Here is a 24047-nt window from a genome sequence, read left to right as displayed (position 1 = left end):
TCAAAATGTAATGATTACTTTTGGGTGTCAGGGAAAATATATGGAGTAAAAAGTACATGATTTTCGTTAGGAATATAGCGAAGTAAAAGTAAAAGTAGTCCAAAAAAAATGTGTAAAGTTAAGTACAAATACCAAAAAGAACTACTTAATTAGTACTTTAAGTATTTTTTCTTAAGTACTTTACACCACTGTATTAGATGAAGGGAACATGAGTTTAAAAATAACAAAATAAAAATATATTTATTTTATTTATTTAATGAAATAAGTTTGTGTTTTTTGTTCACTCAGGTTCCCTTTATCTAATATTAGGTTTTGGTTGAAGATCTGATAACATTTTGTGTAAAAAAATATGCAAAAGTAGAGAAAATTATAAAGGGGGCAAATACTTTTTCACGGCACAGTATCCATAAGGGCTTGCTAAATATCTCCAAATACTTCCTGTCTAGCAGGACAGGTGTGCAGACAGTAGTGAGATGGCAAGTGAAGAAAGGCTCTGTGCTTTGCACTCGTCTGCCTAGCTGCAGGGGGATCAGTGCAGATCTTTATAAGCATGTCAGATCGCAAAGGCCTGCACCAATACAACACACACACACTGGGTGCACACAGTCTTTCAGCACAGAAACACACCACATTCATGCGGCTCAGAGCTGCCAGGGATGAGATGCATAGAGCTCCAAACTGATTCCACACAACACCCGCCAGGGGCTAGAGGCCCTCTCTGAAGTGTGTGTGTTCGTGTGCGTGTGCGTGCGTTCGTGTGTGTGTAGACACAAGGAGGGGAGGACTGTACAATCACACACACCTTAATCTCTGGTATTACCACCATGACTGTGTAGCTCAGGGCTAATGCTAAAATAATCAAATAACAGTGGAGATGTTTTCCCTCCCCTTGTCTACCTAGGCTTATATGTACCTTACATTTACACTTTTTGTTCATTTAGCAGACGCTCTTATCCAGAGCGACTTACAGGAGTAATTAGTGTTAAGTGCCTTGCTCATGGGCACATCAGCATATTTTTCACTTAGTCGGCTCGGGGATTCAAACCAGCGACCTTTCGATTACTAGCCACTAGGCTACCTGCCGCCAATGTACTGTACACTATGACACAGATCACTGGGCATGGCCATGTACAGAATGTATAGTAGTCATGCTTAGACAACACACTAATACAAACCGAGCTCCAACTAAAATAGTCCCTTGGTAATAAAGAGATGTTTATAAACACGACACACCTCTGCTTTTGGCAGCCATCGCAGAAAGACTTGTATCTTACAGATACATTTAGTCCTGGATCTGTTTGTTTGAGAATCACTGGGTAAAAATGAGCGGTCAACACTTTAGAATGAAATGGATTCTCATCTTCTGATTGCTAAATATGTTTTCTATTATCTACACAGAAACCCAGAGTTTACAGCCGACAACAACAGGAAAAGATACAATGTAATCTCCTGCTAAAGCCCATTGCTTCATATAGTTTTCTGAGCCAGGAAATAGTGTCTGAGTTTTGTTGTCAACATAACACTTTTGAGACGTCTGCTAAACGCTGCCCTGGTTCCTCAGACGTACACACACACACACACACACACACACACACACACACACACACACACACACACACACACACACACACACACACACACACACACACACACACACACACACACACACACACACACACACACACAAAGTTACGTGCCAATGTTGAAAGCTCTGCTAGCGCTCCAGACAGACAGGATCATTAAGAGCTCATTACAGCACATGCAGTGACAGGATTCCAGCGCTCGGCTCACCACTTGTTTTTGTTCAGCCATGGCCACAGGTGAGCCTGCTAGATGTGAAGAATGATCCTACGGGAGGGCATGTGGGGAGCTGTGTGTGTGTGGCTCTGCCAGAGCAGTCAAGCAGTAGTCACTCAGACAATCGTGTGGGATTACCATTTTATTCTGGTTTTCTAAATGTGTGTGTGTGTGTGTGTGTGTGTGTGTGTGTGTGTGTGTGTGTGTGTGTGTGTTCTAATGATATTCAGAGAATGCTGTCCATCTCCTTAAAGCACCCTGTGTATATTGTCTACAGTTTTTACCAGTCAAACCACACAGGCAAAGATGTTGAAGATGTTAAGATTAAATGGAAAGAATATTAGATTTCAGGGAGACGATGCAAAAATAATCATAGAGATTCCAGTTTTCCTCCTTCTCTTTTCTAAAGGAGGCACACTTAACCAGCCTCAGGCTGCTTTAATAAGCTTCCCAGACCAAAGCTGTTCTTTTAACTTAAATGTGTTTTTAGAAGAAAAAAAAGACAGTGGCAATTTAATCGTTGAATACAAAGTATTTTGCCTTTTGAGGTGGTATCATTTAACATGCTATTTGTTCCAACACCTGCGCTCCTAACTGGATGAATATGAGATACTAGCATAACTTTCCGCCATCTAGTCAAGTGCTCGCTGCTTTGATGAGGGCCCAAGAAACCTGCGTTGCGGAGGAGGTGTGTGTGTGATGGCTGTGAGTGATAAAACACACTCTGGTTGTATTAATGCTCTCACCCCGATGAGGGATCTAGTCTTAATGATTCTAGCAGAGCAGGAAACAAAGGACCACCTCCATGCTGCCCAGGACGATCCCATCTCAGCACCCTGTTAAGACCCCTCTAAAGACTGGCATGTCAGCATGCCAGGACACTGTAGTTCTGGGGTTATGGGAACCTCACCTCACATTAAATCAAGGCTAAGATAATACAAGAAGCTTCTCATTATGCTTCATAGAATGTACAGTATGATTCACAAGTTGGCATGCTAAGCCATTACACCTGGGAAATGTATATATGTGATATGTTACAAGAAAACCATTTACTGGTGGTTACAGGAGATGCTGTGAAGTACTCCTCCAATACATCAAAACTGTTCCTCTGGCACATATCTGCAGCTGTACTGTGGTGAAATGTCAAACAGCTGAATCTATCCTGGATTCTCTCTGGTTGTGAAAATCCTGCTAGCTATAGGGAGGCCCTACCCCTCCTCTCTTGTCCACAGGGACCACACTGTTTACTCCACATAAACAAGATGGCTGGCCCCCTAAGCAAACGCCTGCGCCAGTCTCTATCACTAACAGCCCTGATCAGACCCAGAGCCCTTAACCGCTGGTCCAGTGTCAGATTTGATTTAATCCTCCTAATGGTAAATGTTAGAATGTGGAGTGGGGTAATCTGGATCTGTGTCTAGCTCAAGCCTCAAACCCACTCTAACAGCCAGCAGGACATGATCAACCAATTAGAACCAACAAAGAGTCACTGTGAGACACAACAAGCATGCCAGTCCTTGGAGCAGGCAACCAGGCAAATTGCACATGCTTATAGATAGCAAGGCCATGTCTCTGTTTGGAAGTAGCAGATGTGGTTACTGGGTAGTTGTGTTGGTCTGTGGGTCGTTGACTATCTGTTAGGACAAGACCAGAGAGAGGTGACCATGCTGTGAGCCTGGTAGAAAGGCTGTTGGCTACAAGCTCCATTTGGGCATGAATGCATGCTGGTCTGTGCCAAACCCGTACAGGAAAGGAGCTCTATGGCCAAACGCAACCAAAACTAGCGGGAATCCAGACCAGCGACGAGTGATTCCGTTTTACTTTTACAGTGCTGTATTTACATAATATGTCAAAGGCAACCATGGAGTTTCTTTGTTACGGTGCCTAAGAGCTGCAATTGTGGTCACTCTATTTTTTTGACCTTAGGATGAATTACTCAAACTGAAAATGTTTTTTGTTCTCCAATAAAAAAATATTCTCTTTTGAAGCCATCTCTCCACAGTCAAAAGAAAAAGAGAAGGGAAAGCAAGTTTTTTTACCAGACTCAACTGTTTGTGTTAGTTATAATTTAACATCAGAGCCGGGTCCAGTATTACATTTCAGCAATTACAGCCACTACATGTGTGCAATGAGCAGTCTCTATTGAATCTGAGGAGAGGGGAAGGGGAAGGAGGGTGGGTGGGGGGCTCTCAAATAGAACATAGGACTTTTCAGCCAATGTGTTTGTTTTTACTCATGTTAAAAGTGAGGGCTCAAAAGACATATAAAATGTCCCACATATCTGAGCCAAGGCCATGTTCCTCCCCTCTCACTCTCTCTCTCCTTCTCTGTCTCTCTCTGTGTCTCTCTCTCTCTCTCATTCTCTGTCTCTCTCTCTCTCCTTCTCTGTCTCTCCCTCTCTCTGTCTTTCTCTGTCTCTCTCTCTCTCCTTCTCTGTCTCTCTCTGTCTCTCTCTCTCTCCTTCTCTGTCTCTCTCTGTCTCTCTCTCTCCATCTCTGTCTCTCCCTCTCCTCTGTCTCTCTCTGTCTCTCTGTCTCTCTCTTTCTCTCCTCTGTCTCTCTCTGTCTCTCTCTCTCTCTCCTTCTCTGTCTCTCTCTCTCCTTCTCCGTCTCTCTCTCCCTCTGTCTCTCTCTGTCTCTCTGTCTCTCTCTGTCTCTCTCTCTCACCTTCTCTGTCTCTCTCTGTCCCTCTCTCTCTCTCTGTCTCTCTCTTTCTCCTTCTCTCTCTCTCCTTCTCTGTCTCTCTTTGTCTCTCTCTCTGTCTCTCTCTCTCACCTTCTCTGTCTCTCTCTGTCCCTCTCTCTCTCTCTGTCTCTCTCTCTTTCTCCTCTCTCCTTCTCTGTCTCTCTCTGTCTCTCTCTCTGTCTCTCTCTCTCCTTCTCTGTCTCTCTCTGTCTCTCTCTCTTCTTCTCTGTCTCTCTCTCTGTCTCTCTCTCTCTCTCCTTCTCTGTCTCTCTCTCTCTCCTTCTCTGTCTGTCTGTCTGTCTGTCTGTCTGTCTGTCTGTCTGTCTGTCTGTCTGTCTGTCTCTCTCTCTCTCTCTCTCTCTCCTTCTCTGTCTGTCTCTGTCTCTCTCTCGACTCTCACATTTTCTTTCTTCGTAGCAACGCCTGGGGCCTAAGTGAAACAGGAAGCTAGCACAAGGCCCGGCATTCACTGTGTCTCAATGACACGCTTCATTGCGCCAGGCGCATTACATGTCTCTGAGGCGCTGCCGGATCCGGAGTCACGAGGAAGAACGCCATCTTGGTTCGAAATGTCTCAGCAGACGCCCTTTCATCTCCAACTGCACTTCAAAAGCAGATTGTGTGTTTATTTGTGTCCTCCCAGCCATCAGTGGCGCCGCCCCAAAAACATTAATATTTGTGACGCAGCCGTCGTCTCCTACCAATCCTGCACCTACCCCTTACCCCCTAGTCTCTGGCCCCGCCCAGGGGGCCGAGCCTCTTATTAACAGGGGTAATCTGTGCCGCTGGTATTGACGTTGTCCACAGGCCAATCAAAATATAAAATAAAAAAATGTTTATTTTCTTGAGCGAATTGCACCAGCTGCTTCGAAGCCTTTCTGAATAACCCCATTTATGTGTAAGAATTTCCCATTGTGGGGCGAAGCTCGGAACCTCTCAGTGCCTGAGTGCTGATCTGGGCCTTTGGAGAGGAAGTAGAGTAGCTCCGAGGGTGAGAGAGCTTTTACACACCCCAACCCCAGCCAGCCTGGGCCCAGTGTGGGCATAGGTGAACAACCCCTCCCCTCCACCTCCTCTCCCTGTTCCTGGCCCCTCTCAAGGTCAGGATCACTACTGCTTATATAGCGGTTAGGATGTTGTTCCTCACCTCATACTGTAGCGTAGTGTTACAGTAGCAGGACGAGGGCCAGGGACATGACCAGAGTACTCTCCAGGCCTTAGTTACTGTATGTTAATGGTAAACTGCCATGCAAATATGTATGCCTATGAATCTGTATGTGTACTAGTGTTTATATGAGAATGTTTCTGTGTGTGTGTGTGTGTGTGGGTGGGTGGGTGGGTGGGTGGGTGGGTGTGTCACAGTATGAGAGGTGTGGCGAGCAATAAAAGATGGCCATAATTAACTGTCTGAGACAAGAGGCATGAAAAATACAGAGAGGGGATAATTGAGGAGGCTTGGACTACATATACATATCACCCGAGACAATTCACACTATATAACATATTCAATTCATTAATAGATAAAACTGCCATACAAATATAATAACAGGAGATATATGACAGTGTGTCTATGAATCTGTATGTGTACTAGGGTTTGTATGAGAATGTGTGTGTGTGTGTGTGTGTGTGTGTGTGTGTGTGTGTGTGTGTGTGTGTGTGTGTGTGTGTGTGTGTGTGTGTGTGTGTGTGTGTGTGTGTGTGTGTGTGTGTGTGTGTGTGTGTGTGTGTGTACAAGCATGTGTGTTTGAGGTCCACAGTTCGTGCAGGTTGGCTTGTAACAACTGCCCCATCTCAGACCGAGAGCAAACAGACACTATTTGCATGTCAAATTGTCAGCCTCCTGCGGTGTGGCCGTTGAGTGTGAACCAGGGTCCCACGCGCTGCGCCAGTAGGGATTCTTCTCTCCCTGACAGGCTGACTGGACAGGCCAACAAAGGCCTCACACCTCCTCCGCTCCCCAGCCCCTTGAGAGACCAAAATATTCTTGTTAGCTCCAACAACCCATCAGCCCTGCTTTCCCAGGCCCTCTCTCCAGTCTCACTCCAGTGAGAGCTCCCCCTCTGCCCTCCTCTCTGTTCAGTCAGCACAGACAGACCTGTCACAGGTAGAAAGTTCCCCAAACATGTTGCTGGCTTTTATTAGGGCATTGAGGAGATAGTATGTAGCTACACTTCCCTCACTCAAACTCAGTAAGTGCACTTAACTACAGAATCATAACCTGAAACAATTCTCTCTAAATATCTTGTACTATGCATCAGAATTAGAAACACTCATGCTATGAGGTTTTTGTCATACCGCACAGATTCAGTACCTGCCCAGGCTATAAATTCTCCTTAATTAACACATAATATCTGTGTTCATTGCAGCCCTGTGGTCTGACCAGATTGACCCACCATCTCTGAAGACATGCAAAGTGGAGGACGACCTCAGATGGTCAAGTAAGAGAGATATAATATATACTCTGCCCTGGGTCCTATCCTCCTAAACTCATCTGAATCGTCTTTCTTCTCACTTGTGCTTTCTCTCCATTATTTTATCATGCTCTCTCTCTCCCGCTCTCTCCCGCTCTCTCCCGCTCTCTCCCGCTCTCTCTCTCTCTCTCTCTCTCTCTCTCTCTCTCTCTCTCTCTCTCTCTCTCTCTCTCTCTCTCTCTCTCTCTCTCTCTCTCTCTCTCTCACACACTCCCACAACATTAGGAAGTAAACACAAACATTCTGCTCTCCTTAGATGACCCCGAATTTTTGCGTGCAGGCCTGTATGTCAAGATGTTTGCAAGTGTTGTTTGTTGGTTTCTGAGGCTTAATCATAACATGCAAGGCCCAATCATGGCACAGTATAAGAGGTGTGGCGAGCAATAAGAGATTACCATAATTACCAGTCTTGGACTACATATACATATCACCCAAGACAATTCACACAATATAACCTCTTCAAGAGGAGCTAAGGACACAAATTGAGAAATTCTGCATCATAATTGTACATCAATAGTTAATCAAACATCTTTCTGACACAGTGAATATAGAGATAGTGGAAGAGCTCGAACTATGGGTATGGCAATGGGCGTTCCACTCGTTGTGACATTTTTGGGAATGTGTTTCGGTTTGCCCTCAGGGCTCTGGATCCCAGAACATTCCAGAACACCCCGTCGCTCCCCTCTCCCTCCCTCCCTCCTTCCCTCCATCATGGTGTTTTGGCACTCTTCTTCTCCTGCCTCACGGCCGCTCAGCCACCCACCCGTCCTCTTCCCAGAAACCACTGCACCAGACCTGCTGAGTCATCTGCTCACACACCCTTCCATGTTACTCCTCGATGCTCCTTGTACTCACACACCCTTCTGTAGGACTGATCAGTTGGGCTTGCTGGAAGTTTTCAATACGTTTGATGAGGAAAGCCCCTGGGGTAAAACAGTATTTTAGGTGTGACTGTCAGTGATTTCCAAAAACAACGGAGCAGTTTCATAATTTTCCCCTGATTTAGAATGAGGAGATGGAATGTATAGATTGGCAAATTCCCTTGCCAGATATTCACTTCAGAGCAAGATATTCACTAAGGTGTGAAAAGTAGAATTGATGTTTGATGGGGACTATTGTTATTGAGGAGAGGTCCCAATGTCTAATCATGAAATTCCAACCCATTTCCAAAGAGACTGAAATATAAATAAATTAGTACGACAATTAATAATACCTAGGAGTGTACATGCCACCTGGCCAGAGCTTGCAAACTCTTTAGCAATAACAAATATTAACAGAACCCATCCAGGTAATTTAGTTATCCAAACTCCTAAATCACATCTGGTTCGTTGATACATTAGGAAAATCTCTGTGTTTTATCATCACAAACTCCCTAATGCCTCGATCGTGTTGCTAGTGATAAATAGGACCATGCAAAACTTGCTTGGCTCACATGTTACAGTGGCTACCATGGATAGGTCTTTGGGGTTGTTGACGTGTTATTCTATTTGCATCAGATGCGAAGCTCTGACCCCAAGGCCTAAGCGCTTATACAAACATCTACAGATCATTTGTGTTCATTTGTGTCTCCTATTCTTTGGCTTGTGGACCAACATTATTTGCCTGGCTTTGTATTGCTTGGCCATAATGATTTCAACTCTGACCATCCTTGTAGCATTTGGCCAAGCTCTTACTCTACAAACCAGACAGCATGTGTAACATAAAAACTCTCATCACATCTCAAATCAGTGATGGTCTGGGAAGCATGGGACAGTCACTTGTCTCTGGCTGCAGTCTGAGGAGGGAGATGAAAGGAGAAGAGATCTATCTCTCCATCTATCTCTCTCTGGGCCAGCCTGGTCTGAAGTTTTCTCCCTCTCTTTCCCACCTCTCCGCTCATTTGCCTGAGACACCATTCCCTGGGTGCTATTTGTCGACGTTTGCATTCAGAGTAAACATTTCACAGGTGAGCGCCTGGATTTGCATCCCTTCACCCCTCCACACACACCTCGCGGGCGGCCTCTGCTCGCCCTTATGTTAACAACCAAAATCAGTTTCTCCCATAAGCAAATGAGGCAAACCTCCCTCCGTATCTGGGTTACACGCTTGACTGTGGACTAGTGGACCTCAGAGAGAGAGAGTGTGACAGCGAGAGAGAGAGAGTGTGAGAGAGAGAGAGAGAGAGAGAGAGAGAGAGAGAGAGAGAGAGAGAGAGAGAGAGTGAGAGAGAGAGAGAGTGAGAGAGTGAGAGAGTGAGAGAGAGGTTTCCCCCCGCCCTGCTGTGTGGCAGAACTCAATATGGGAGCGTGCACACAAGCAAGGGAGTGAGGGAAAGGGAGGAACGCGCTAGAACACTGTGTTCTCTTAAAAAAAACTTGATTCCAAGCCACCACTTTTAGAGTGGGAACATCACAGACGGTGGGCCGCGCCAGCCAGCCCTCTGGGGTTCATCCCCTCTCATGTCCCTGCAATTTAGTCAACACGTTTCAGCTGAGCCTAATGGAGATCATGTGTGGGGTGGGCCCCTGCTACCAGCTAGGCCCCGTCAGAACCCTGCGCCAAAGATCCACCACTCCTCCTCCCCAGTCCTGCGGCAGAGCCTAGGGCCTAGGTCTATACCTAGCTGGCAGAGAGAGGAGGAGGGGGCTGTGTGTAGATCAGGGTAGCAAACAGGGTGAATAGAAAAAGAAGATTGCAAAACTGTGGTTCTGTTTGTGAGTATGGAGTTGTTTATCTAACCCTCTCCTCTAGGGGGAGCCGCTAAACTGCTGAGAGGGGAACGGTTGTGGTGGGTGCTCTCTGGCTGGCCGACCGCCAAGGTTGTGACACAACACAACCCCATTAAGGTGTTTTGATAAGTGTCCAGTTGAGTTTCCCCTGACGAAATACAGAAGCCTGTCCCCGCCACAATTTAGTCAACACGTTTCAACTGGCGACAATTAAATAGAGATCATGTGTGGGGTGGGCCACAGCCACCAGAGCCATCAAGTCCCCGTGCCACAGATCCCAGCTCTACCCTAAAGCATATATTCAGCAGGAACAGACAGAGAGAGAGATGGGGGGGGGGGGGGGGGACTGGGCTGACTCCACTTCTCCCGAATCAGACAGAACAGACAGAGAGAGAGATGGGGGGGGGGGGGGGGGGGCTGGGCTGACTCCACTTCTCCCGAATCAGACAGAACAGACAGAGAGAGAGATGGCGGGGGGGGGGGGGGGGGGGGGGGGGACACTGGGCTGACTACACTTCTCCCGAATCAGACAGAACAGACAGAGAGAGAGAGATGGGGGGGGACTGACTCCACTTCTCCCGAATCAGACAGAACAAACAGAGAGAGAGATGGGGGGGGCTGACTCCACTTCTCCCGAATCAGACAGAACAGACAGAGAGAGAGATGGGGGGGGGGCTGGGCTGACTCCACTTCTCCCGAATCAACAGCAGCTGAAGGTTTGGATTTTCCTTGCGTGAAATCAGATACGGGGCCCGACTTCGGGGCCTGCTAGACTCTGGAAAAAGAAACAGACCCCTAACCCTCCTCACGCACCCCCCTTATCCGAAAAAGAAGAGAATTTCAACTGCAGAAAATAAATGTGTCCCTGAAAAAATGAAGCAGAAGCCGTGGAAATTACAAAGGAACAGATTTTTTTGTTGCTGAAAATATACCCAGTTCTCCAGACGTAGGGGAAAGACATTTCAACAAGACTGTGGCACGCAAGTTCAGCATCCTACCCCCTCAGGGCTGTGGCGTGCAAGCGCTTGCTGTTTCACAAATACAGCCTGTCTTGGGAGGGGTTGAAGGTAGCTGAAGGATGAGACTAAAAACAAACAAAAGTGAACTATTCTAAAATATACTGTGTCCGTAAAATGTATATAGTATGTATAAGCTGGAAGTAGAAGTGTTGTTGTAAGCTGGAAGCCTAAGTGTTGTTGTCTATTAGTTTACTCCAATTAGGGGAGGGGTAGTGGGGTTAGGGGAAATTATAAAGGAATATATATTAAATATATATATATATTTTATATACAGTGCATTCGGAAGGTTTTCAGACCCCTTGACTTTTTCCACATTTTGTTACGTTACAGCATTATTCTAAAATTGATTAAATTGTTTTTTTCCCCAAATCAATCTTCACACAATATCCCATAATGACATTTTTGTAAATGTACAAAAAAAAAACTGAAATATCACATTTCCATAAGTATTCAGACCATTTACTCAGTACTTTGTTGAAGCACCGATTAAAACCTCAAGTCTTCTTGGGTATTACGCTACAATCTTGGCATACCTGTATTCTTCTCTGCACATCCTCTCAAGCTCTGTCAGGTTGGATGGGGAGCGTCGCTGCACAGCTATTTTCAGGTCTCTCCAGAGATGTTCGATCAGGTTCAAGTCCGGGCTCTGAATGGGCCACTCAAGGAAATTCAGAGACTTGTCTCGAAGCCACTCCTGCATTGTCTTGGCTGTGTGCTTACGGTTGTTGTCCTGTTGGAAGGTGAACCTTGGTCCCCAGTCTGAGGTCCTGAGTGCTCTGGAGAAAGTTTTCATCAAGGAACTCTCTGTACTTTCCTCCGTTCATCTTTCCCTCGATCCTGACTAATCTCCCAGTCCCTGCTGCCAAAAAAATCTCCACAACATCATGCTGCCACTACCATTCTTTACTGTAGGCTTGCTGCCTCCAGATGTGACCCTTGGCATTCTGGCCAAAGAGTTCAATCTTGGTTTCATCAGACTAGAGAATCTTGCTTCTCATGGTCTCAGAGTCTTTAGGTGCCTTTTGGCAAACTCCAAGCGGGCTGTCATGTGCCCTTTACTGATGAGTGTCTTCTGTCTGGCCACTCTACCATAAAGGCATAATTGGTAAAGTGCTGCAGAGATGGTTGTCCTTCTGGAAGGTTCTCCCATCTCCACAGAGGAACTCTGGAGCTCTGTCAGAGTGACAATCGGGTTCTTGGTCATCTCCCTGACCAAGGCCCTTCTCCCCCGATTACTCAGTTTGGCCGGGCGGCCAGCTCTAGGAAGAGTCTTGATGGTTCCAAAATTCTTCCATTTAAGAATGATGGAGGCCACTGTGTTCTTGGGGACCTTCAATGCTGCAGAAATGTTTTAGTACCCTTCCTCGACACAATCCTGTCTCGGAGCTCTACGGACAATTCCTTCGAACTCATGGCTTGCTTTTTGCCCTGACATGCACTGTCAACTGCAGGACCTTATATAGATATGTGTGTGCCTTTCCAAATCATGTACAATCAATTGAATTTACCACAGGTGGACTCCATTCAAGTTATATTGTAGAAACATCTCAAGGATGATCAATGGAAACAGGATGCACCTGAGCTCAATTTCGAGTCTCATAGCAAAGGGTTTGAATACATATGTTAATAAGGTATTTCTCATTTCCCTTTGTCATTATGGGGTATTGTGTGTAGATTGATGAGGAACATTGTTAATTTAATCATTTTTAGAATATGGCTGTAACGTAAAACAAATTGGAAAAATGGAAGGGGTCTGAATACTTTCCGAATGCACTATATATACAGTTGAAGTCGGAAGTTTACATACACCTTAGCCAAATACATTTAAACTCAGTTTTTCACAATTCCTGACATTTAATCCTTGTAAAAATTCCATGTCTTTGGTCAGTTAGGATCACCACTTTATTTTAAGAATGTGAAATGTCAGAATAATAGCAGAGAGAATTATTTATTTCAGCTTTTATTTCTTTCATCACATTCCCAGTGGGTCAGAAGTTTACATACACTCAATTAGTATTTGGTAGCATTGCCATTAAATTGTTTAACTTGGGTCAAATGTTTCGGGTAGCCTTCCACAAGCTTCCCACAATAAGTTGTGTGAATTTTGGCCCATTCCTCCTGACAGAGCTGGTGTAACTGAGTCAGGTTTGTAGGCCTTGCTCACACACACTTTTTCAGTTCTGCCCACAAACTTTCTATAGGACTAAGGTCAGGGCTTTGTGATGGCCACTCCATTACCTTGACTTTGTTGACCTTAAGCCATTTTGCCACAATTTTGGAAGTATGCTTGGGGTCATTGTCCATTTGGAAGACCCATTTGCGACCAAGCTTTAACTTCCTGACTGATGTCTTGAGATGTTGCTTCAATATATCCACATCATTTTCCTGCCTTATGATGCCATCTATTTTGTGAAGTGCATCAGTCCCTCCTGCAGCAAGCACCCCCACAACATGATGTTGCTTCACGGTTGGGATGGTGTTATTTGGCTTGCAAGCCTCCCCCTTTTTCCTCCAAACATAACGATGGTCATTATGGCCAAACAGTTCTATTTTTGTTTCATCAGACCAGAGGACATTTCTCCAACAAGTACAATCTTTGACCCCATGTGCAGTTACAAACCATAGCCTGGCTTTATTATGGCGGTTTTGGAGCAGTGGCTTCTTCCTTGGTGAGCGGCCTTTCAGGTTATGTTGATATAGGACTCATTTTACTGTGGATATAGATACTTTTGTACCTGTTTCCTCCAGCATCTTCACAAGGTCCTTTGCTGTTGTTCTGGGATTGATTTACATTTTTCGCACCAAAGTACGTTCATCTCTAGGAGACAGAACGCGTCTCCTTCCTGAGCGGTATGACGGCTGCGTGGTCCCATGGTGTTTATACTTGCGTACTATTGTTTGTACAGATTAACATGGTACCTTCAGGCGTTTGGAAATTGCTCCCAAGGATGAACCAGACTTGTGGAGGTCTTGGCTGATATCTTTTGATTTTCCCATGATGTCAAGCAAAGAGGCACTGGGTTTGAAGGTAGGCCTTGAAATACATCCATAGGTACTCCTCCAATTGACTCAAATTATGTCAACTAGCCTATCAGAAGCTTCTAAAGCCATGACATCATTTTCTGGAATTTTCCAAACTGTTTAAAGGCACAGTCAACTTCGTGTATGTAAACCTATGACTCACTGGAATTGAGATACAGTGAAATAGTCTGTCTGTAAACAATTGTTGGGAAAATTACTTGTGTCATGCACAAAGTAGATGTCCTAACCAACTTGCCAAAACTATTGTTTGTTATCAAGAAATGTGTGTAGTGGTTGAAAAACAAGTTTTAATGACTCCAACCTAAGTGTATGTAAACTTCCGACTTCAACTGTATATATAGTACCAGTCAAAAGTTGGGACAAACCTACTCATTCAAGGGTTTTTCTTTATTTTTACTATTTTCTAATGAGTTGGTTTGTACAAACTTTTGACTTGTACTGTATATTTGTTTTTAAACAGTGTATTTTCTCTGCCATCCAAATCCACATTTTACACTGAACTCATCAACACCAAATCAAGTGGAATCAGACAATGTGTGTGTGTGTGTGTGTGTGTGTGTGTGTGTGTGTGTGTGTGTGTGTGTGTGTGTGTGTGTGTGTGTGTGTGTGTGTGTGTGTGTGTGTGTGTGTGTGTGTGTGTGTGTGTGTGTGTGTGTGTGTGTGTGTGTGTGTGTGTGTGTGGCAAGAAACCACGTCACACCTGTTGGTATTCACAATGTCTCTTTTAAGCCACTGACACTCAGGACAAGGAAGTCAAAGTCAAACAACATCTAGAGCATACATTGCATACCTACATTCCCACCTTACCCAGTATCAAACTGCCACTACTGCCTATGTACAAAAAATCAGCTACTAACAGACAGAACATAATGCAGCCCATTAGCCTATGTACAGTACGCCTAGATAAAATGTATGCCACTAAACTACAGGAGGTTGGTGGCACCTTAATTGGGGTGGACGGGCTTGTGCTCATGGCTGGAGCGGAATTAGTGGAATGGTATCAGATACGTCAAACATATGATTTGATACCGTTCCATTTGCTTGTTTCCAGGCATTATTATGAGCCGTCCTCCCCTCAGCAGCCTCCACTGCACTAAACCATGTGCAATTGCATATAGGGAATTGAAGGGATGACTTACTGAATATAGTTGCAAGATGGGGAGACTTACGGCACTTCTCAATAACTGGCACACCTGCATGTAGCACTCTTCTGTAGCCGAAGGCCACGTGTCTGGTTTCCGTGGAGTTAATTATTAATTGCTGTGTGACAAATTTAAGATGATAAAAAGTATAGCCAAACGTTCATATTTTTCATCCCTTGCAGTTTTCAGAAACGACAGTTGGCCTACTTAATGAAACATAGCTTTGGCAAGATGCTATTAGGCTACAATGCAATTTGCGCCCGTCTTGTAACATCTTGGCCAACTATAACTGTTTTAGGTAGTAATGTAACCCTAATTCATTGACTTAATTATCTATCAATTTCTGTGAGGGCCTGTTGCTAAAGAATCGAGTTACAATGATGTTCCTTTCTATATAGTTTAATTCGAATAGTAGCTGTAGTAGCTGTAGCACATAATTGACTCAGGTGAATCCCCCGCGCAGGTGAGCATGGGGAAAGGTATTGTCAAAATAAAAGTCCCTGACATAAAGTCTAAATGGTGACACTATAATAAAAGTCTCAGAATTCTGATTATAAAACATATATTTCTTATTCCAAAACCCTGGCTACAGTAACAACAAACCAGTCAGACAGGACTCAGAGATGAGTGACAGTTATCAGGTGTTCTATGGCTCCCGTTGGCCTACTTTCTCCAATAGGTGATTGACTGCCGCACCCTGAGCAAACCTTCATTCTTGACTGCCTGCCAAAGAGAAATTAAACTGATCAATAGAGCGATATTAAACTGCCGTTTATTGGTTTGCGGAAGCCTACATCACACAGATGAAGAATTAAAAAACCTAATCAAATGTTTGTCTGTCACATAAAACACCTGATGCTGTCACTATTGTCAATATTGGTAATTGTAAGTGGAGCCCCCCTGGGCATAAACTGGTTGAGTCAATGTTGTTTCCACATCATTTCAACCCCCCAAAATCTATGTGATGTGGATTTGCAAAAAGTCATCAACATAAGGGAATTTCATATTTTTTCATCCAACTTTTAACTGAAATCCAATGACGTGGCGACATTTTTTGTTGATTTCACGTTGACAACTCAACCAACTGTAAATCAAAACTAGACGTTGAACTGACGTCTGTGCCCAGTCGGTCCTTTATGGGTTAACTATGTCTGACTCAACAGGTAGACTAGCTGAAGGCCTAGGTGCATACACTAAGTGCATGGTGTGTGCAGTCATGTCCTCATCTGTCCTTGTATGCGCCTATCAAACCCAGATACTACAGTACAGTAGGTGGCAGCAGATGAATGAGAAGACTGAGACACATATACACACACTGCTCATGTTGTGTTTGGAAAGAACTGCCAGATCAGCCTAACCCTGCAGTCATGCCTTGGTTTTTGTGGGGCAGTATGGTGTTGTGCTTAAGGAAATAAACTGGTGGCAGAACCTGCTCCAAATCCCAGCGAGGAAAACTGCAGAGTCAAACACTTGAGCATGATCTGAATTTCCTCTGTCAGTTGAATAAATTAGGGAATGCGTGGCTGGGAAATTTGACTCAAAACAGCTGGCTTCTGTGTACTGTGTTACCTATGCGACTACACTTCAGGATAGTTTAGCACTGACTGGTCTGTGACATTGATCCGGTTTGGTTACTTTTGCAAAATACACAGAAACATAGAACACACACATTCTCTCTCTGACTATCTGTCTCTTTCTCTTTCTTTCTCTCTCTCTTTCTCTCTCTCTACCACTCTTGTTCACCAACTTGGTCTCAGAGCCTTTTATATTACTCTGTACGTAAATCCGAGACACTCCTTATCAGGGGTTGGAACCTAAATAATTTTCCAATCATTGCATTCTGAACAGAATGACAATTTTTTTGTTTGTTTCGTTCCACTGTTCCAACCAGCCAATAAAGATCTGAACCGGTTCGAACCCCCAAAAAAGTTCCCGGTTTATATCGCCTCTTTCTGTTTCTTTTTGAACCTGTGAAATCAACCGTTTTTTACATTTAGCTAATTGAATTACTTCACCAAACAGTACGGACAGAGTAGGCTAGTTGTTTACACCCGTGATGGACGGTGTAGCCTATGGCACAACATGCGACTGAAATTTTGCGGGTGGGGAGAGAGCGAGAGAAAGTTGAGGAGGAGGCTTGAAGTACTGGGCATGTTGTTATGACATGCATTATCTGAATTAGGTCCACAGAATTATACCTAGGAGGAGTGGTTTCTATGGAGGTACTTTGAATGTCCTTTGAGCTAGCTAGCTAATAAGCTTGTGTGTGTAGAGCGGTAACAGAATTAAAAACACATCTTACCTTTTTGTAGTTAATAAATCCAACTTGAAACGTGATAACTAGGCCTGTAGTATCCTAAACTAGCATTGAAAGAGTTTGCAATTCGTATGATATGTTAAGAATTACAATTCGTACAATATATTACGAATTAGCAATACGTATGATATGATACGAATTACAATTTGTTGTGGCTAGTTTTAGCTAGGTGGCTAACGCTAACATTAGCTAGGCGGCTAACGTTAAGATTAGGGTTAGAAGTTAGGTTAAAGCGTTAAAGTTAGGAGTTAGGTTCAATGGTTAATGTTAGGGCAAGGGTTAGCTAACATGCTAAGTAGTTGCAAAGTAGCTAAAAAGTAGTAAGTAGTTGCAAAGTTGCTAATTAGCTAAAGTTGTCCATGATGGGATTCGAACATGCAACCTATGGGTTGCTAGACGTTCACGTTATACGCTTACGCATCCACCCCGACCAACCACCCTCCTTTCGTTTTTGACTTAAGTAACCTTCTGTCTTATGTAACCATACCAAACGTAACATATTGCACTCATTTGAGTGTCTTGGATTTACATATACTATGTAACATCTAGTCTATGAGACCGGACTGCTCTCCCTCCCTCCCCCTATTTGTGTCTGAATGTGACGGTTATCTCTGTAGTTTCCTGTTCCCTCTCTTCAGTGTGATTTATGTAGAGTTACACAACAGCCCACAATGCACAACAAGCTGTCAGTGTTAGCCTCTTTTAATTATTCGAAATAACAGAGAATAATGTTACTGTAGGTTCCTCTGGTTTAGCTGGAATGGTTGTGTAGGAAGAATTGGAGTATTCTGAGGCTGAGGGGGAGGACTCTCTCATAACTTCACAGATCTATTTGCTGATGTGCTGTCACAGCTTCATGACTGTTACTGACCTGTTACTGTCAGTTCATTACTTCTAGCTAGATAGTGTTTCCAGGGTTGTAGGTCTACACTGTCAGTTGGGGACGTGGCAGTTTACTACAGCTTCCTGTCAGTGGAATGAATTCTGACTCTCCCTATCTCACTTTGACTCTGAAACATTTTCATGGGTGGGTCATGTATGACATCTATGTGCACCAGGAGTCTCTAAACCAAATGCGTTCTTTCTCTCTCCCTCTCTCAGGTCCCACCGCTGATCTCTTCCCCCAGAGGACCTCCTTCCCCTCTCTCTCCCCGCTGACTGACCCTCGTTTCTCAGACCCACGTATGCACTACCCAGGGGCCTTCACCTACTCAGCCAACCCCTCCAGCACGGGCATCGGAGGCCTCAGTGTGACGGGAATGTCTGCCTCCTCCCGCTACCACACCTACCTGCCCCCACCCTACCCGGGCAACCAGAACCAGGGAAGCCACTTCCAGTCCAACTCCTCCCCCTACCACCTGTACTACGGCACCGGGTCCGGCTCCTACCAGTTCTCCATGGTGGGCCCGGGCGGGACTGGGGGTGAGCGCTCCCCCAGCCGCCTGCTGCCCTGCTCGGGGGCCTCAGCCTCTGGAGTTGGCAACAGCCTGATAATCCAGGGCCTGAGCAACCAGAGCGAGGGGGTGGAGGCGGATGGTAGCCACAGCAACTCCCCTACGACCATGAGCGGGTCTGGACGCATGGATGAATCTGTCTGGAGGCCCTACTGACTGTTAGACAGCTAGAGGAAATGTAGGACAGAGAAGAGAGAGAGAAAGCAAAAGTAAAGAAGTTAAATGAACAAAAAAAGATGAATCCTTCCCCAAAAAATAAATGTTGCATGTTTGTCTTTTATTTTTCCGCACTCGCTTCGTACCCTTTTCCTAGTTGACCAAAGACATTCAATGTCTGTCAGAATGCCATGGCCAGAGGTGGCCTTTTTGAAGGCCATGGGTACACCCTGCACTGTGACAGGGACTATTCTCTGAGACTCTGAAAGCCATACAAATCTCATTATTTTCAATTGATGAGTAAGAACTGCAAAATAACTGTAAATAGATGTTATGGTGTTAGAACAAATAAGCCATAGTAATATACTGTATCAGGTTCTTCTGAAAAACAGGTACAACATGCATACCATAGACTATGAAAAGGCACAACTTTCACATCCATTCATTCTATGCAGCTGATGAACGGTAAAAATGCAAGTGCTATTGTGGCTAATCAGCCAACGAGACCAAAACTATCCTTATCCCTCAGATGAGGGATACCTTTCTTGGCGTTACAAGCTAAACATCCAGAACAGTGACTGTACTGCCTCAACAGCCTTTGACTGTTATGTGAAAACAGAAGTCAAACAGGATGTTTGCTTCACATGACTCAGAACCTGCCCTAGATGACTTGTGGCTGTATTGCTAATGTATACATGTCAATTGATCCTGAAGCTTTTATTTTGTGAGCGGTTTTGGAGATTCATCCATCAGTCCATGAAAGATCATCAAGAACAATCCATCGTCTCAAAGTAGTTATGCATTGCTTGAAAATTGCATTTATTATCTATACTAGGATGGATCAGTCCTTGGAGGTACAGTAAGCAATGCTTATTCAAAATGAACAACATTATGTATTTGAGTGAAACTCCCCTGTAAAGTCGTTAATGTATTGATCATCTATGTAGCAGAACAATAGCTGATATTCTGAGGACCGTCCAGGACTTTAGCAGAGAAGAGGTTTTTTGAAGCAGGAATTTTATGGATTCCTGTCTTTTTAGTTTCTTTATTTGTACTTATGGTAGGCCTATATATTTCTTCATTGTGTCTGCAAACTGTTCTAGTGTAGTATGTCTGAACTAGATAATACAGTTTACTTTTTTTATATTTATTTGAGCCAAATTTGAGAAAATGTTCACTTATGCCCAAAAACATTTAGCATTTCTCTCTACCTTATCTTTTTTGTATAAATATTTTGTTTATTTGTCGTTTAATATAAAATTTGAATTTGTGTAACATATTTCTTCTAAATTATGAAAAAAAACTAAACTTTTAATGTTATTATTTTGTATTTCAATGTAGCTTCGATGCACTAAAAACATTCATGATATTTAACCATTAGAAGCACAGATCCCAATATTAAATCCAACAATCACTTTATTTATAAGATCCCCCCTTAAACAGTCGCCCAATCATCAACCCCCAGCCTCCTTGAGTTCACATTTTTTCCACTCTTTTAAAGAAGAAAATAAATACTTAAGGTACACAACCCACATTATGTGGCTATGCAGATCTTGTTTCTTTGTTTATCAAACAAAGATACTAACCTGTATCAAGAATGACTGAAACCTCAGACTATGATTGGCTTAATCTCAAACCACATTGGCATGTCTGAAGTGGCTAACTAAACAGTAGAGATGGAGTGGGCTGATTTTCACACGTAAGCACACACACACACACACACACACACACACACACACACACACACACACACACACACACACACACACACACACACACACACACACACGCTTTCTGTGCTACAGGTGGGATTGTGCACATTCTCACAGACCCAATGGCCTTTCCCACCCCAGGGGGACACAGAGAGTAGGGATGAAGATAGAGGGGTGTTCAAAGTGGGATCCTCTTACCAACACCAAGGGCAATCCTAACTAAAAACAAGCCATTGTTGTGCACAGGTCCCTTTGTTCTGCATGAGCTGTGAGTCCTTTGAAGCCTTTCTGAACGTGTTTTCTCTCCTTCCTATTGTAATTTACTGATCATTAGTGCCTGCAGCTCAGGGCACTGCACATGATTCAGATGTCAGGACAGAGCATCTTTTTTCTATGAGCTGTGCTGAGCCACTTAATTCATTGTGTCAGGTGTGCCATGTTAATAAATTGAGGTGTTTTGGTGAAACGGAGGAGGAGAGTTGGTGGGGCTTCTTAAGAGCAGATATTATACCAATTAGGGTTGGTTTAGCGACCTCAAATCTTTGAGCTCATACATTAAAAAACAAAAAATACTGTTAGCATTTGTCGCTCAGAAAAAAAGTTAAGCTAACTCTATTGACAAATCTACTACCTTATGCCTTATTTTTGTTTAAGACAATCAATTATATAAAGATGCATTCCTAACCTCTGGGGAGTGGAGGGAAAGAATAGCATGTTATTATAATCACTGTGTTCCTACCCATCCCTTTGGGTTTGAAGGCCTAACTTTAGATTGGGCAAAATTCATGCAGCTATGAGAAATCAAAGATGTACCTGATATCATATGGTTATATCAAAACCAAAGAAAGGCCTGTAATATTGTTACATTGAGGGTTTGGATTCGTTGTTTTACACAAAATGTCTCGGTTGGTTTCCATTATCTGTTGATAAAATGTCCATACCTCTTAAGAGGTTGTGTGTATATCATGAGGCATTTGCAAAACAGGGAGGTTAAATTGTACAATTACATTTTATTTTATTTTATGTTGGATAGAAAAGCACAAAGCTTATGTTTTCTTTAATGTTTCTTTCAAACAACCTCCTCTTCATTTTGTTATACCATAATGTTAATTCATTTTGCTCAAAGCATGTATGTCTGAAGCTGATATGTTAATTTAATTTTCATCCATGTAATATCCTTAAAGACTCTGTATTAAGTGCTTGTAAAGTGTGCAGATAATGTAGTTTTTAATCATTTTAATTAAAAAACATAAATTTCAGATTTTTCTCAGGATCGTTGTTTTTATTCCAATTATAATATGACAAAATGATGCATGTATATCAGTTCCCCTTAATGAGGACAAAATCTAGGTTATGTCAACACGAGTAATAATACTCTATAGCATAATAGAACCATTGAGCTAAATTTTAGGGGTCTCAAAAATATTTACGACCACTTCCTTCACAACAAGCCCTCACAGTCTCACATCAGAATAGTTTCTCAAACGCCACATTTCTAAGTTGTTCCAAACGTCAAATTTCAAAGTGTTTAAGGTTAAGTTTAGGCATTAGCTCTGAATTTTTAAGGTTAGTGTAATGAACATGAGGGGAGACAGAGAGTTGGTTTCAAGCGCAGGGCGCAGCAAGTGTTTATTTGTAAAAGACCACAGGAGGAAGCAGGCAGAAGGTCATACACAGGGGGTCCAAAAAGGTAACAGTACAGGCAGGGAAAAGGCTAGTTACGTCGTCCAGGAGATCAGGAAATAGGTTGATAACAGGAAATCCGAAGGGCATCATTAGTGAGGCAGACCAGAACTTATACACGGGAGGATTAAATTACGGTGGAAACCAGCGCTCCAAATAGACATATGTCACAAAACAAATAATACCTCACAATGATGGGGTGCAAAGAACTGAACTAAATGGTGTGTGATAATGACACACAGGTGATCAGAATTCAGGTGATTGGGATCTGGAGAGTGAGCTGCGTTCAGGGGATCTACGTGTTTGAGAGTGTGAGTTGGAAGCAGACGTTACAGTTAGGGTTAGGTTTATTAACTCTTAAATCTTAAGTTAACCATTAGGAGATCATGCCTAACCTTAAGTGTTAAGGTTTGGGATAGGCTTAAAACAAAAATCTCAAAAACAACTTTCTATCGCTGGATTTGAACATGCAACCTTTTGCACCAAATGTCCCATTTTCAAGTGTTTAAAGTTAAGTTTAGGCATTAACTGCAATTCTGACATTCAATATTGAAATGTCTCAATTGTAAATACCTCTATGATTAGCAAGAGGGAAGGTATTGAAAGTGAAGAATGTAAACACGTTGTAAACACATGCTATAATTCACCTCTAGAAATACAAAACAGGATCACCTCAGCAGACTAATGGGTACAGTATAAGGGAACAAATCTTCAATCAAACCCACTCCATTCCAATTTATTCCTTTCCGGCAAATTCCGTTCTCATCCAATACTCTCTTAGGCTCAGAGCCGTAAATACCATAGACTGTATACCATGTCCCTTCAAACTCTCTCTCTCTCGCTCTCTCTCATCATCTAAGTGGTGGTTACCCAAGCCTTCCCTCTTCATTATCCCCCAGTCTCCCATCAGTATTTACATTTACATTTAAGTCATTTAGCAGACGCTCTTATCCAGAGCGACTTACAGGTACATACATCCATACTTTTTTTTTTGTACTGGCCCCCCGTGGGAATCGAACCCACAACCCTGGCGTTGCAAGCGCCATGCTCTACCAACTGAGCCACACGGGCAAATTACCCACACTTCTCAGTACCTCGCAAAACGCCACATCTGTCAACACGGCTGTACCCAAGGCTTAAATAGAGCACGTCCCAGGAATCCGATACCACCCTGGCATCCTCCGCGCAAAACACATCAGCAAGTTGTCACTTGTTAAAAAACAAAAGAGCAAAAATGAGGAATGTCAGCGTTGTTTCCACTGTAAGATTGGGTGTTAATTTATGCATTGCTGATGGCATCTATTTAGCTCATTTGAGGTCTGCCCACAGGATTAAACACTTGAGATCTCTCTCTCGTAGGGTGGTCTGGTATCAAATTAGTTCTGTGGTTAACCTGAAATACAATACCCACAATCCCTCACTCTTAAACTAATCCCACCTGTTGAGATTCCATGAAAAGGTTTGTTGCTTCCCTCACTCCCTCGTTTCTTTCTCGCTCCCTCCTATGCTACTTTCTCTCTTATTCCTTTTTACCTCTTTCCTCTCCTTTCTTCTCCTCTTCTATTCTCTTCTTCATGAGTCTCAGCATCGGGCCTTCTGTGGGGTCAGTCTTGGCAAGGCAACAAAGCCTAAGGACGCACACACGCAGGCACGAGACACACTGCATTCAATTAACTCAGAACACTCAAAGCATCTCTACACACACTCAGAATCCCCGCTGACAGATCTCACACCGGTTGGATTCTCACACAGAGAACCTGAGCTCCACTTCACAGTGTATGACAGATCTGTGCTGTCTTAAACATTACCATCCATTTCCTTTAGTCTCATCACAGAGCCAGTGTCCTTCCACACCGCTCCCC

At 43.6% G+C, this 24047-nt stretch overlaps 1 protein-coding gene and 1 non-coding gene across 3 annotated transcripts in view; one reads left to right on the top strand and one right to left on the bottom strand.

Annotated features, from left to right (window-relative positions):
* LOC129811566 (runt-related transcription factor 3-like) overlaps window positions 1-21761 on the top strand; it is a 51745-nt gene extending 29984 nt beyond the window's left edge. The window contains exons 5-6 of one of the 2 annotated variants that reach the window (XM_055862974.1): window positions 6848-6919; window positions 18282-21761. In XM_055862974.1, the coding sequence (XP_055718949.1) occupies window positions 6848-6919; window positions 18282-18790 (581 nt within the window). In that variant the 3' untranslated portion in view covers window positions 18791-21761. The remainder of the gene's footprint in view (window positions 1-6847; window positions 6920-18281) is intronic. The other variant, XM_055862975.1, reaches the window with a different exon arrangement.
* Window positions 21762-23183: 1422 nt separating this feature from the next.
* trnaa-ugc (transfer RNA alanine (anticodon UGC)) lies at window positions 23184-23256 on the bottom strand. The gene has a single exon. It is a non-coding gene; the product is annotated as a tRNA-Ala (tRNA).
* Between the last annotated feature and the right edge of the window lie 791 nt (window positions 23257-24047).

This window comes from Salvelinus fontinalis, chromosome 15, assembly GCF_029448725.1.
Source record: "Salvelinus fontinalis isolate EN_2023a chromosome 15, ASM2944872v1, whole genome shotgun sequence".
NCBI lineage: Eukaryota > Metazoa > Chordata > Actinopteri > Salmoniformes > Salmonidae > Salvelinus > Salvelinus fontinalis.
This window is presented reverse-complemented; position numbering and strand designations above follow the sequence as displayed.